Below are 13249 nucleotides of genomic sequence, written 5' to 3'. Positions count from 1 at the left end.
CAACTAAATGTCTGTATACTTGTTCCCTTTTCTCTTTCTTCTTCCTTTCGCAACTTCTCACTCCTGCAGCAGGTACCTCTCGTTGTCTCCCTTCTATCCCACTTCTAACTAATTTCTCCTCTCCCTTTCTCTCGTCACCCACTATTCCTCATTAGACAGTTGCACGCGGCTAGTGAATCGTATCAGCTGTTTTCTTGTATGTATGTATATACGGGATCGTACGTGATAATACAATAAAGTCACCATTTCTAGGTAATCGTTGTATTATAAAACAAAAGGCTTTAAACGTGTCTATCTTAAAAAATTATAAAACGTTTAATTAAAAGCAAAGCTTTATCTCATGATACTATCATATCTATAGATAGGTATAGAGTTTTATAGAGATTTTTATTTTCATAGTGTTCGTTAGTTTGTGCGATATCGTCTTTTCTAAGTTTGCAATAAGATTTAATAATCTAACATTACTTCATTCTCAATGTATTATTCAATAGTTTAATTTTAAACATAATCGTCGCATCAATAATTTTTAAATATTTTAATAAATCATATTTTAACCTAATTTTTATTATATTGTATATTTAGAAGATGGATCATCTATCTATGAGGAATGAATCTGATTCTGTTTACGTGAGTTTAAATATAATCTTGTATTATATTTTAGAAATTATATTTATTGTAATAGCTGTTATGATAAAGTATGAAGATAATATCACTTCAACGATATGCAACATATCTTACATTGTATCAATACTTATCATAATGTATATATTGTGTGATTTGACAATACAATTGTGTAATCTGTTAAATACAAATTTGAAATTGAATAGAACACAATTGTTGGAAATACCATTTAAATATAAAATTGCTATTGGGATATGTATCATTTTTATTACTTTACAAACAATTAACAAAGGATTTTCTTATATTTGGAGATACAACAATATAACATTTATATGTTTATATTGTTTTGTAATTATTCTGTTTAAAATACCAGTCTTATCACAACAAAATTTAGATACAAATGTTATTAATATGAATGGACTGGATTATGGAACTGGAATGGCTTATAATTATTACTATGGTTATTTGAGAATTATTTTACCATCCACTGGTACAGAGAATAAAGGCATATATGAAAAATTAGAAAATTTTGAAGACATTCATAATATTATTATTTCAATAAAAAAATTGTTTATTCTAATACCATTTTCAACGTATATACCTCCAGATTTGAAACAACTTTCATATGAGTGGATGGAAAATGTACAAGAATTAGAACAAGAAGTAAGAAACAGAGCTGGAATCAAGAATCGATCTTATCATAATAACATATATAAAATTTATCCTGGTGGAAACACGAATTCTATTGAACCAGTATATCTTGCAGTTGAAGGTGCAACACCTTTACTAACGTTTTTTGAAGTGCAAAAACATTTCCATCCAGAATCTAAAATATATAAGAAGTACTCTAGACAGATAATAGAAGCATTTTATTTAAAATTAAAAGAATTGATATATAATGATCTAGATTGCAGACTTATGTGAATTGATTTATTATGAAGATTACAATTCTGATGGGACTAAAGTAAATATTGCAAAAGTTATTCTTGAGAGGATGTCAATATTAAAAGATTCAGAGTACACAAATCATACTGATTAAAACTAATTATACATAATATTATATAAAATTCTGTTATCCACCAGATAAAAATAACAAATAAAAATGCATTTATTTTTAAAACGGATAGAATTTATTTTTCATATAAGATATTAAAATTTATAATATTTTTATACTGTGATGTATGTATGTTTAAATAAAATACCTGAAATCCTGAAAAATCAGTAAATTTTATAATTAATGTGATACTGATAAGATTTATGAAAAATATCATTTATTCATTAATGTTCTTAAGAATCAAGATACAAAATGATATATATATATATATATATATATATATATATATATAGAATTTTGAAATAAAGCATTATTGTCGCTACTATTATCAGTTGCAATTAAAATTTCTTTTTGTAACTTTACACTTTATACATATATTAAAAAATATGTCATTGATTCAATATATTCAACATTTTTCATATTCATTAGTTCATTAATAAACATTATCACCTATTAAGACCAATGGTCTACAATAAACGTTTACAATACAATTATTAATGATATACCCAAAGAATCAATCACACAATTTTAATACCAGTAGGTATATTATATAAGCACAGCCGTAGATGGCTAGAAGATGAACACATTTAGAACCACAAAATCTGATTGCAAGTTCTTCCATTTTACATATCCATCTCAAATTGTTCTGGAGATTCTTCAATCATTAATGTGTCTGAAATATTAATATTATTATGGTGTTAATGCATTTAAATATTGATATTTTACATATGAATATATTTAAAAATTGTTTTCTTAGATGTGAAATGACCTTTAGCAGCGGATATCTTGGCAGGTGTCACAATAGCTGGTGTAACCTTCAAAAGATCCACAGGTATGGATGGTATACTTCGTGGTGGAGTACGTGATATTGGCGAGTCTCGTAAATTCATCAAAAAAGCACGTTCATAAACGATACGAGTACCTGTACAATAATATTATCATTATTATTATGATCTTAATAATAGTAATCATAAATTTTAATATTGTCTTTTTTTTATTGTCTATTTTATATAGCAAATATTTCTTTAAATATTGTTAAAAACGAAAAAAATTTGTATTAATTTCTCAATTGGACTACAATGCATCTACTTATACAAGTACATTTCCATGGTGATAAGAATAAAAGAAATAGAAGGATTAAAGAAATTATCTAAGCAATCCTATTAAAACAATATTGCAACATATGGAATAGTCAACTAATCGCTTTCTTCAAAAAATTGTAAAACAATAAAAACGTTTGCCTTTAAAATATAAAACTGATTAAAATAGCAAAATATTTTTTTTTATTACTCCTATAATTTAGATTACTATCATAAAAATATACATAAGAACAATAATTACAATAAATTAAAGCTGAAGTTATGAATATTTACAAATGCACATATGATAAGAAGTACTGTTACATGCTTATATACTTGTTATTGAATAAACAAAAAATCTCATTTTAAACGAAATTTTTTATTATATACATGTTAATAAATTCTGTATAAATAAAAGGAAGAAAAATTAAATAATACGTGTGATATTAAAATTATGACATTTATAAACTAAGTTTATTTTCACAATGCATAAATTATAAAATTTCAGTTGCTACATAATTATTTTTTATGCCAGCGAGCATACAACAAAACATGTGCGCGTTAAGAAGAAGACATCGAAGCAATTCTTGTGTCCTTGACTTATACGTACATATGTATATTTACACACGCGCGCTTATTACAGTGAGATACTGTCCGACATGATTTATCGTTCATATGAATATAAATAATTTGAAATAAGTAACGATAATTAGTCAAAAAAAAAAAAAAAAAAATGGATATAATTTCTTTATCTAGATATTCCTTTCTTGAATCCATTGAAAATAAAAGCAATTGTTTTTTTTTCAGAATTTATTAATTATTATACTGTTTCGAAAAATATAATTTTATCTAATATTTATATATTTTTTATTAAAACGATATAAAATGGATATAGAAATATTGGCAATTGCAAAAATATTAACAAACTATAAACAAAGTATATATATATATATATATATATATATATATATATATATAAAAACTGAAGATGAAGTTACATAATCGATAAATGATACGCAACTTTATAACGTGGCTCATTTATACCTTTCTTGTTGATATTATTGTAATTAAGTTTGAAAAAGATTCAATATTGACTAATTCCATCTTATCAACAAACAAATTTTCTTAAAATAAACTATTATCGAACTAATATATAGTAAACTAATATTCACTTTTTTTACTGAAAATAATAATTAAAATAAGTTACAATTTCCTAAAGAAAAGAAAATTTTATTTCATCTCAAATTAATTAAAAAAGGACGTTATTTGTCTTTTATCAATTATTTAGCATTTCCTGAAATTGTTTCTACAAGCGATCGTCGGTCTTTAAAATTTTGAAAACAATATTAATCGCAATATTAATCGTTTGATGAAAAATTTATATCACACTATTTATCCGATTACTTTAACATGCACATACGTGTCGTCATTTTCTTAATTATTCATTATTCATTATTCATTATTCATTATTCATTATTCATTATTCATTATTCATTCTTTAATCAATAATAAAAAAATTCGATTTTGACAAATCAATAGTCAATCGTTATGATCTTCTATTTGCAGTATCTCACTCGAAATTGCAGTGTAAATCTTTATTATCCTCATTTATCGTATTCGTACTTTTGATTAATTTACTAAAAGTTACATAAAGGAATATAAATTTTACTTTTAGCATTTTGGCAAGTTGACAAGAAATAATGTAATTATGGAATCGAGGTAAGAAAGGTCGATATGATACGTATTCCAATATCACGAACAAGAGATGATTTTATCGGAAATAACACGTGTACGAACTAAGAGACGAACGTTTTCGAAAGTTCATTTTTATCTTGTTTCGATATTAAACAAATTTACGATCGAATTGTCTATAACAGAGATTTGTTCCGTTCGTTCGATTCGCTTTTAACATTTAAAATTCGAAGTTTTTGATTTTTATAGATATATGAATAATTCATTTTTTCTTTTTTTTTTTTAATAATTCCAGGATGATGGAATTTAACGAAAATATTATTTTTAATTTATCCAAGGATCAAATTAAAATTTTAAATTGATTCAATAATACTTTAAATATTTGCTTGTTTCCTTTTATTCACTGAATGTGTCCAAACATGTTTAAAATTTCAAATCATTACTAAATAAACAGAAATTTAATTTTATCTATATTTCGAAAAAGCGGATGGCGCATTCTTATTGTTACTATGAATGTGATAATCGATCGATCGATTGATAAAATAAACAAATAAAATGATAGGCACAAAGGGATAGCAAAATAAAAATTAAGAATACGACTTTACCTCCTGGAGTTGTCGAATAAAGGGTACCCCCTGGAGTGGAAGAGTAGTCTGCTGGTAATTGCTTAGGATCGTCGATAACAATCCTTTTCGAGGGTATACTTTGACTTTGGGTAGCCTGTCTTGCGATTGGAGATGCTGACATTGTTTTTTTTTCGTTGAATCGTTTTATCAAGAAAACAAAGGCGATGTCTTTAACGATTCGCTGCTATTAGTGATAAGAAACTCGCTGCGCAATATGTAAAAGCAACTTCAATACTACGTGGATTAAGGATTCTTTTACAGAACGTGATTATCGATAACTATCGCGTGTCACCGTTTCAATGCTTTTACGATCGTGGATTACGCATGTGTACGTTTTATTCAGCGTATCATGCGCTCTTCATAACCTAAAGATTACAAGAGCACGATTGGAAGAACGGCAATGGCCGTTACGAATGATAATGAACAAGGCAGTATCTACTCAGCAGCACGACTGATAATAACTATTTTCTTCGCCTTAAAGTAAAAAAAAAAAACTAAGATAGTATATATTCAATACCTTTGTGCTTTTGTAAGACGGAAATACTAATTCCGCCATCTTAATATATCTTTTTTATTTTTTTTTTATCGCTAATACTTTCCTCTCCAAGTATTTTTACTTAAATTTGTTTTATTGTCAAAAAAAATTTATATAGTTTGGCGGATTTTTTTATTGAAAAATGTACGTCGTATGAAAAATTAATATTTATTTATTTAAACATCTATATTTTATAGAAATAATATATTTTTTATATTTACCGCGAACAAAATTTGACATACCAAGATGCGACGATATTTCCGATACCTTAAGCTTTTTGTAACTATGACATAATCTAGAGAAAATTATAGAAAGTTATTCTTTTATAAACAATATAGTACGAACAACAGTCCGCATAATTTTAATACATATATATATATACATATTATATATTTAACAATTAAAAACAGTTATATATTTTTTTACTATTTCTTTATAAAATTGTGTGTATCACCAAAAGTATATAATACTTTCGTATTAATTTTCTTCATGTCTTTTTCATAAGGATATTTATTACCACATAGAGTGACGCAGTACCACTTTATTGCGGTACATCCGTACCAATAACATCGCGAGAAAATGACACTGGCAAGAATTCCTCAAACATTATTGGTTTGGTGGTTTTTGTTGTCCTATCACCGGATCCCATCAAAACGCACAATGCATGCAATTTCATATTGCAGAAAAAAAGGAAACGGTATTGGGGAAACCTCATCTCAAAAGGATCCTTAAGAACTGAAATTGGTCACATTTCCTCACGCTTGTCACGAAATAATTGGTAATTGATCGGTTCAAGCCGTTGATCTGTGGAAAAGGTTTGCGTTGTGTTCCGTTTGTATCGCTCTCGAGACATAGTGGCGGCCGAGTAGCGTGTGTATCGTGCGTGTTCTAAAAGTACGCAGGACTTTTTGGAAAGTGTCAAGCTTAAAAATTTTATTTTTTGAGAATTTCCTCATTGTGTATAATTTTAATGAGAGAGAGAGAGAGAGAGAGAGAGAAAAAAAAAGAGAGAAAGAGAGAGAGAGAGAGAGAAAAAAAAAGAGAGAAAGAGAGAGAGAGAGTGTGAGAGAGTGTGAGAGTGAAAGAAAGTGAGAGATATATAGAAATATAGAGATAGGGCAAGAAAGAGAGAAAAAGAGACAGCACGCGCGTGTGAGTGAGAGAGATGGAAGGATTTTGTCCATAAGTGTAGACAAAGACGTAAATAACGCGTTATCATTCGTCCTTTCGATTACTCGCGAAGTGGAATTTTTCTCTTTTAGCATACCTAAATATGAGAAAGTAAAAAGGGAAGTAAGAAGAGAGAGAGAGAGAGAGAGAGAGAGAGAGAGAGAGAGAGAGTGAGTGAGTGAGTGAGTGAGTGAGAGAGGAACAAAAGAAGCTGTTTCAATTCGCAAAGTCGTGTTATGTGAATCCACTGAGCTGTCATAAATGTATACATTCTATATAGATTGCACGATCTATGGTCGGTTATTGGGCCGATTTACTAGAGACCAAAGTGATCGTGTATACGCGCGGCCTGTGAATTGACATTATTAATCATCATCGTGCCGTGTATCGTGCGTCCATTGTCCTCCCTCTAAAAGAGTCAGTGTTACACGTTCCTGTTCAACACATAAGCAATCTTTTTTGAACACTTACAGTAGGTTAAATTCTCGAAAATTCGATTTCTCCCTGTTCTGGCGTACAACTGCAGGTGGCTGTGTCAGCCGTATTACTTGACGCGAACACGTTCGAGTGCTAAAAACGTTACGTTTTCGTATGAATTTATAAATACGAGAAAAGAGAAAAGGGCAAGAGAATAAAAAAAAAAACATTTATACTCTGTTGAGTATTGTTGGAAGAATATAAAAAGTGCACTATTAATTGTGCGTAAATCTTGAAGAGACTCAGTTTGTGAGCTGTCACGATTGCTTTTATACTTAATGTCACGAAGGAAGCATGAGGGGGGGAGAGAGAGAGAAAGAGTTTGTGTGAAAGCGAGAGAAAGAGAGAGAGAGAGAGAGAAAGAGAAAGAGAGAGAACGAGAAGCGAAAAAATTATCACTTGTGACATGCAAATCCTGTTTGGCATATAAAGAATCACGGGTTTTTTTATCTTTCATGATCGTCATTTTACAAGCTGTATTAACTGATTGAATATTTTGTATATTGATGACGCTTTAACGGGTGGTGACAAGTACTCAGGGCTGTAACAATTACCTGCGCATCATTTTATTCTCTTTTATTTATTATTATTTTTTTCCTTTCTGTTTCTATCCCCATTTTCCTATGTAGTCTCCTTTTATTCCTCTCCCTTCCCTTCCTAACATGTTTCGTTTCCCTATCTCTGCCTATCTGCTTGTCTTTCTCTCTTATTCGTTACACTACTTATTACTGGTTCGCGTTTGGCGGTATCTTTTCATTTCTCTCTATCTCGGTCTTTCTCTGCTGCTCACACGCTTTAGGTGTGACGTATACATGTTTCATGCTTTCATCTCTTTTTCTCATGATATTTGCAATGCATCGCTTTAACGGTTTTTCGTGATTTTTCGATGAAAATATTAATTTGTCCCCCGATACTATTGTCCATGGTTACGAGGTGCCAATTATGTAGATAATTATTGCATGAGATTACGCGTTTAGAGATGGTTTTTTTTTTTTTTTATTTTGCCGCATCGTGATACTCTTATATCAGGTTATATAGTGGAGTTGGTTAGGTCGGTAGAACGATATCTTGGAACTTTTTTTTTTGTAATGTAATACAGCGTTTGATTAGTTTGATTTCTTTTTTCGTTGCTTTTTCATTTTCTCCAGTTTTCGGTTTTATCAGTTGCAGTTTATCAATTGTAATATTATCAGAGAGAAGGGAGGCGAATCTGTCAGAAGCAGCAGACTAATTGAGTAATGCAATTATCAATGGCTCTGCCTTAATGGGCTAAAGATCGTGGTGTATTTTTTTAGTATATAATTTTTTCTCCTTTGTTTTTTTCATTAACGTAAGTGATTATTATTATAAGTGCATTCCTAGCATCTCTCTTGAATTTTAGGTACGAAGAAATAATTTAGAAGTCATATCTGCATGTTCATGTTAATGATATTTTCTCGGATGTCATAGATTAGATCTGATTGCGTTTATTTAGTATTTGAGAAAGTACGAGTATGTTTGCATATATAAATGTAAGGAATGAGTGATATGTATTGTTGAGTTTTTATGCATTAAGGTTTTCTTCTTTTTTTTTTTGGAATGTTAAATCATAAAAGCATACAAATTAAGATTTTAATTATAATATATTATAATTACATTTTCGTTTGTATAGTTAGATATATATATATATTCCTTTCATATAATTATTCATATTTTTTTTTGTTATTTTAATTTTAATAATCTGCTTTTACGTTAAACTTTTTTATACAGATACTTTTTTAAACTTAATGTGAATCTATAGAACTTTTGTACAGACCAAAGTACTATGCACGTAAATGAGTGCCTTATCTTCAACAAGTAAAGATCTAGTATAAATAGACATTTATCTCTCAAAACAGTGTTTTAGAATGACAGTGAGTAGCTATGTACTTTTCATTGAGTAAATCTTATTAAATATGAGGTATTATTTAAAACTAATATTAAATTTCTTTTTTTCTATACTTTTGGGTACGGATAAAAGTTTATAGGATCTTCTGTTTATTTAAAAATACATCTCAATATTTTTATTATAAGACTGATATAAAAATTTCAATATTAAAATAAAATATTACAAAAATTAATGCGAATAATCGTTAGATATATAAGATTTACTTTTGCAATATTTTGCTGTGAAGTACTGTTTAATTTTGAATTAATAATTTGCTTATGCATAATCTTAATGATAAACCTATGTATTAAAATACAAAAAAGAATGTATTTTAAGAATATACACATTAAATATTGTTTGTATGTATATGTTAATATAAATCTAAGTATTTTGTTTTCATTCCTACTTTCTCATTTTTTAGGAGATCATGGCTAATCGAGGTACTGCTCAAAGGCCAAATGGTTCAACACAGGGAAAAATATGTCAGTTCAAACTCGTGTTACTAGGAGAATCTGCAGTTGGAAAATCAAGTTTGGTTCTTAGGTTTGTTAAAGGACAGTTCCATGAATATCAGGAAAGCACGATAGGAGGTAAGGAGAATCTTTGAAATAAATTTCAAATCTATTAGATATCTTGTACATAGAAGATTGTTCGGTTAATATATTTGGTTATTTTTTATTTTGTCATATACTGAATAAATGTTTTCAATACAAGTTACATATTTCATATACATTTACATAATTGGAATATAATATAGATAGATAGATAATATAGATAGAAACATAATCAACAAGTTGCAAGAATCACATTTTACATGTGTCTGCATGTTATTATAATCATATGGTTAATTGAAAAGCGAACGCAATGGAGATACAGCATTTTTCTGATGTTGTGTTAGACAAAAGAAAATATTTGAATTTCAATAATATGTTTGTTTTTTGTAATATCAATACTTAAATTATAATCTCTTATTTGCTTCATTAATAATTTAATTTGCAGCTGCATTTTTAACGCAAACTGTATGTTTGGATGACACGACTGTAAAGTTTGAGATATGGGACACAGCAGGTCAAGAACGTTATCACAGTCTTGCACCAATGTATTATCGAGGTGCTCAGGCAGCAATTGTTGTGTATGATATTACAAATCAGGTGTGTAAATATGCTGTGCATTAAATGTTCTTGTATATGAACAATATTTATTAATTATTATTGACATATTATAACTTGTATAGTGAAATATTCATCATTTTGTAAAGTAATTTATGTAATTGATCTAATGAAATTCTATAAACATATTGTCAAATAATATTATAAAATAAGTATTAATATTACACCATAATATTTTGTATGATATATTTGTTTTTGTTTTTTCTTTAATAAAAATAGGACACATTTGTGCGTGCACAAACGTGGGTAAAAGAATTGCAACGGCAAGCCAGTCCAAGTATAGTTATAGCATTAGCAGGCAATAAAGCAGATCTCACAAACAAAAGAGTCGTTGAATATGATGAAGCTCAAGCATATGCTGATGAAAATGGTCTTTTATTTATGGAAACATCAGCCAAAACAGCAATGAATGTTAATGATATATTTTTAGCAATTGGTAAGTATAATATATTTTTAGTGAAAAATGCATTTTTTTTGTTTTGTACACGAAATTAAATTCAAATGTATAAAATAGTTTGCTTTATATTTTATGTTTTATGTTTTAATATGCAAGACAAAAAAGGATAAAGTTATTGTTACTTTGTATTTTGCAGCTAAAAAGCTTCCGAAAAATGAGCAGTCAGGAAGTGCAAGTACAAGTGGGCAAGGCCGTCGGCTCGTTGAATCAGAAGGGCAAAAAGCAGCAACCGGCAATTGCTGCAAGTGATTATCCAAACCTGTACGTGTTATATTTAATATCGATATCTATATGACTATGATAATTGGCTATTTTTAAACTATTTCTACAACAAAGTAGAGTAATTATGCAATATTCAGTAATTGAACATTTTTCAAAACTGAAATTACTATTACATGATATATCTATAAATTTTTATAAAGGAGAAACAGTTTACTAAAAGTTAGCCTGAATTTAATGTTATTTTCACTAGGAATATCTAATAGTTCAATATACGTAAAATATATTTTATTATTATTCTTATTTCTAAAGTATATATTCCTAAATCTTCATTTTTGTTTATTCAGCAAAAAATCAACCTTAGGTTGTATATTACATTGTACAAAAGATAAGAAATCTTTGAATAATATATTTGCATTTAACATAGAACAGTATATGCTTAAAGGATATTGTATTGTTTGATGAAATAATTATATAATCTAAATGGTATGTCTGTATAATATCTACATAAGATGATGAAAGTTATATAAAAGGATATTAAAAATTTACGTTTATCTATATTTTAAGTATTATGATTGATAAAATTTCATAGAATATTTTATGTAATATTCATATTATACTATTGTTTTTAAATGACAATCATTCCAATAGTTAATTAAATGTTTCTTTCCTAGATAAATTTATTGATAGAAAAGCTTTTTATAGTTTCTGTTTTTTTTTAATCGTGCAACCAAATTCAATATTGGTTGGACAATTATTATTTTCCTAATTCTATTATAATAAGATATATATGTTCATAGTTCTGTGATTTAAACTTCAATACTATTCTACATTTTTATATCTTTCTGATAGTGCCTTTTATTCTTCTTCAGTGCAGTCGTCTTCGTATTCTATTTATAACAATACGTCATTGTGAACTAACTTTTACAAATCTGCCGTGTGGCGACATTCGCTATGCATAATGTGAAAGCGTCAATCTTTCGCCAAAATTGATGTACTATGTTATATAGAGTTTATTTTAATTTAATAAAAGAAAACAAAGTACATAGAAGAAGTTTAAAAGTTAGTTACGTTGATTCAAATTGTTGATTTTCACTACAAATATTATATAAATGAAGACAAAAAATGTTATACTTAAGACCAAACACCATTTTATATATACATACTGAATGTGCAATCTTGAGGTGTATTTCTTTTGCCTTATCAAACTATTTTATGTTATATAAATTATTTTTTGGTAATTTAGTTTACAGTTTTTGTTAATAGGTACTCTCAACATTAGCAATATGACATGAACAATGCAGGCTGTAAAATTAATTTTTTCTGGTGTATCACTTTTTGTGCCACTTACGAATGAATATTTCTCTATATTTCGTAATATATAGATGTATTTCCAATTCAAAACTGTTGGTAAATAATAATATTTATTCAATGAACGCGTCGCATTTTTACATTCCATATATGTCACAATATTGTATTGTATTGTTACAATATGTGTATTGTTACAATCTTATTAAGTGTCCTTGATTTCATAAAAGCTTTAGAATAATCTATTTTCAGAAATTTTTTGTTAATTTAGGTAAGTTATGAGTAGTTTGTGTATACAAAATATAATTATATATTTCAGGTAATTTTCTCGAATAAAATACATTTATATCAATTAAACAATATCATTACATTTATAAAAATTGGCTAATTTAGAATCTCACTTTATTAATATCACATTTTATTAAAACTATTTATTGAAAATTACAAAATACATTTAATATATATATGTACAATTAATGTATTATAAATAAAAAATTCACTCGCAAGAATTTGTAAAGCAAAAATTTATAATAGAGCTAATAGAGTCCGATTAAGTGCATTTTACCGTACAATCTTTTGTTTCTTTATTAAAATTTAAGTTTAATATAAATCATTTAATAAATTGTTGCGCAAAAAGCACATTATTTATTTTTGATTACAGATATGTACTATATTCAACACAGATAAGTACATCATGAGTGTGTCTGCAATGAGTTTGAAGGGAATATACACGAAGGGAAACCACTATAAGGAATGGGCGGTGAAATGTGCAACACGAACACTTGCTCGAGTGATTGACTAAAACGTGTGTCTCAATGTATTTGACGATATATCATCTATTTTGAGTATCAAATCTATTAAAAAGTGGTAAAACTCCCATTTGTTATTATAGTAGTACTGAGCGGTGTTCGTTAAAATATATATATGTATATATAT

At 27.8% G+C, this 13249-nt stretch overlaps 3 protein-coding genes across 14 annotated transcripts; 2 read left to right on the top strand and 1 right to left on the bottom strand.

Moving 5' to 3' along the window:
• The first annotated feature begins 115 nt into the window (after positions 1-115).
• On the top strand, positions 116-1741 carry Sting (transmembrane protein sting). Its single transcript, XM_085656292.1, is given in 4 exon segments — positions 116-252; positions 583-627; positions 1016-1532; positions 1534-1741. Coding segments are annotated over 2 exon segments (627 nt in total). The 5' UTR covers positions 116-252; positions 583-627; positions 1016-1032; the 3' UTR covers positions 1661-1741.
• Positions 1742-1971: 230 nt separating this feature from the next.
• Positions 1972-5524, bottom strand: Thor (eukaryotic translation initiation factor 4E binding protein thor). The gene is made up of 3 exons (XM_035869229.2): positions 5052-5524; positions 2445-2597; positions 1972-2348 (listed from the first exon to the last, which is right to left on the bottom strand). Exons 1-3 carry the CDS (start codon positions 5191-5193, stop codon positions 2299-2301), a joined length of 345 nt encoding a protein of 114 aa, XP_035725122.1. The 5' UTR covers positions 5194-5524; the 3' UTR covers positions 1972-2298.
• Positions 5525-6242: 718 nt separating this feature from the next.
• Positions 6243-13240, top strand: Rab5 (RAS oncogene family member Rab5). Of its 12 annotated transcripts, XM_085656260.1 has the most exons (7): positions 6386-6501; positions 9004-9146; positions 9582-9750; positions 10160-10311; positions 10549-10765; positions 10923-11047; positions 12975-13240. In XM_085656260.1, exons 2-6 carry the CDS (start codon positions 9141-9143, stop codon positions 11033-11035), a joined length of 657 nt encoding a protein of 218 aa, XP_085512386.1. In that variant the 5' UTR covers positions 6386-6501; positions 9004-9140; the 3' UTR covers positions 11036-11047; positions 12975-13240. The 12 variants fall into 12 exon arrangements, with proteins under 12 accessions (XP_035725254.1, XP_035725258.1, XP_035725252.1 ...); XM_035869361.2 differs by lacking the exons at positions 6386-6501; positions 9004-9146 and adding an exon at positions 6243-6385 and having other exon boundaries at positions 12975-13239; XM_035869365.2 differs by lacking the exon at positions 9004-9146 and having other exon boundaries at positions 6317-6422.
• Positions 13241-13249: the final 9 nt, after the last annotated feature.

The sequence above is a fragment of the Vespa mandarinia genome, chromosome 4 (genome assembly GCF_050613455.1).
Source record: "Vespa mandarinia isolate Hongniang chromosome 4, ASM5061345v1, whole genome shotgun sequence".
Lineage (NCBI taxonomy): Eukaryota > Metazoa > Arthropoda > Insecta > Hymenoptera > Vespidae > Vespa > Vespa mandarinia.
This window is presented reverse-complemented; position numbering and strand designations above follow the sequence as displayed.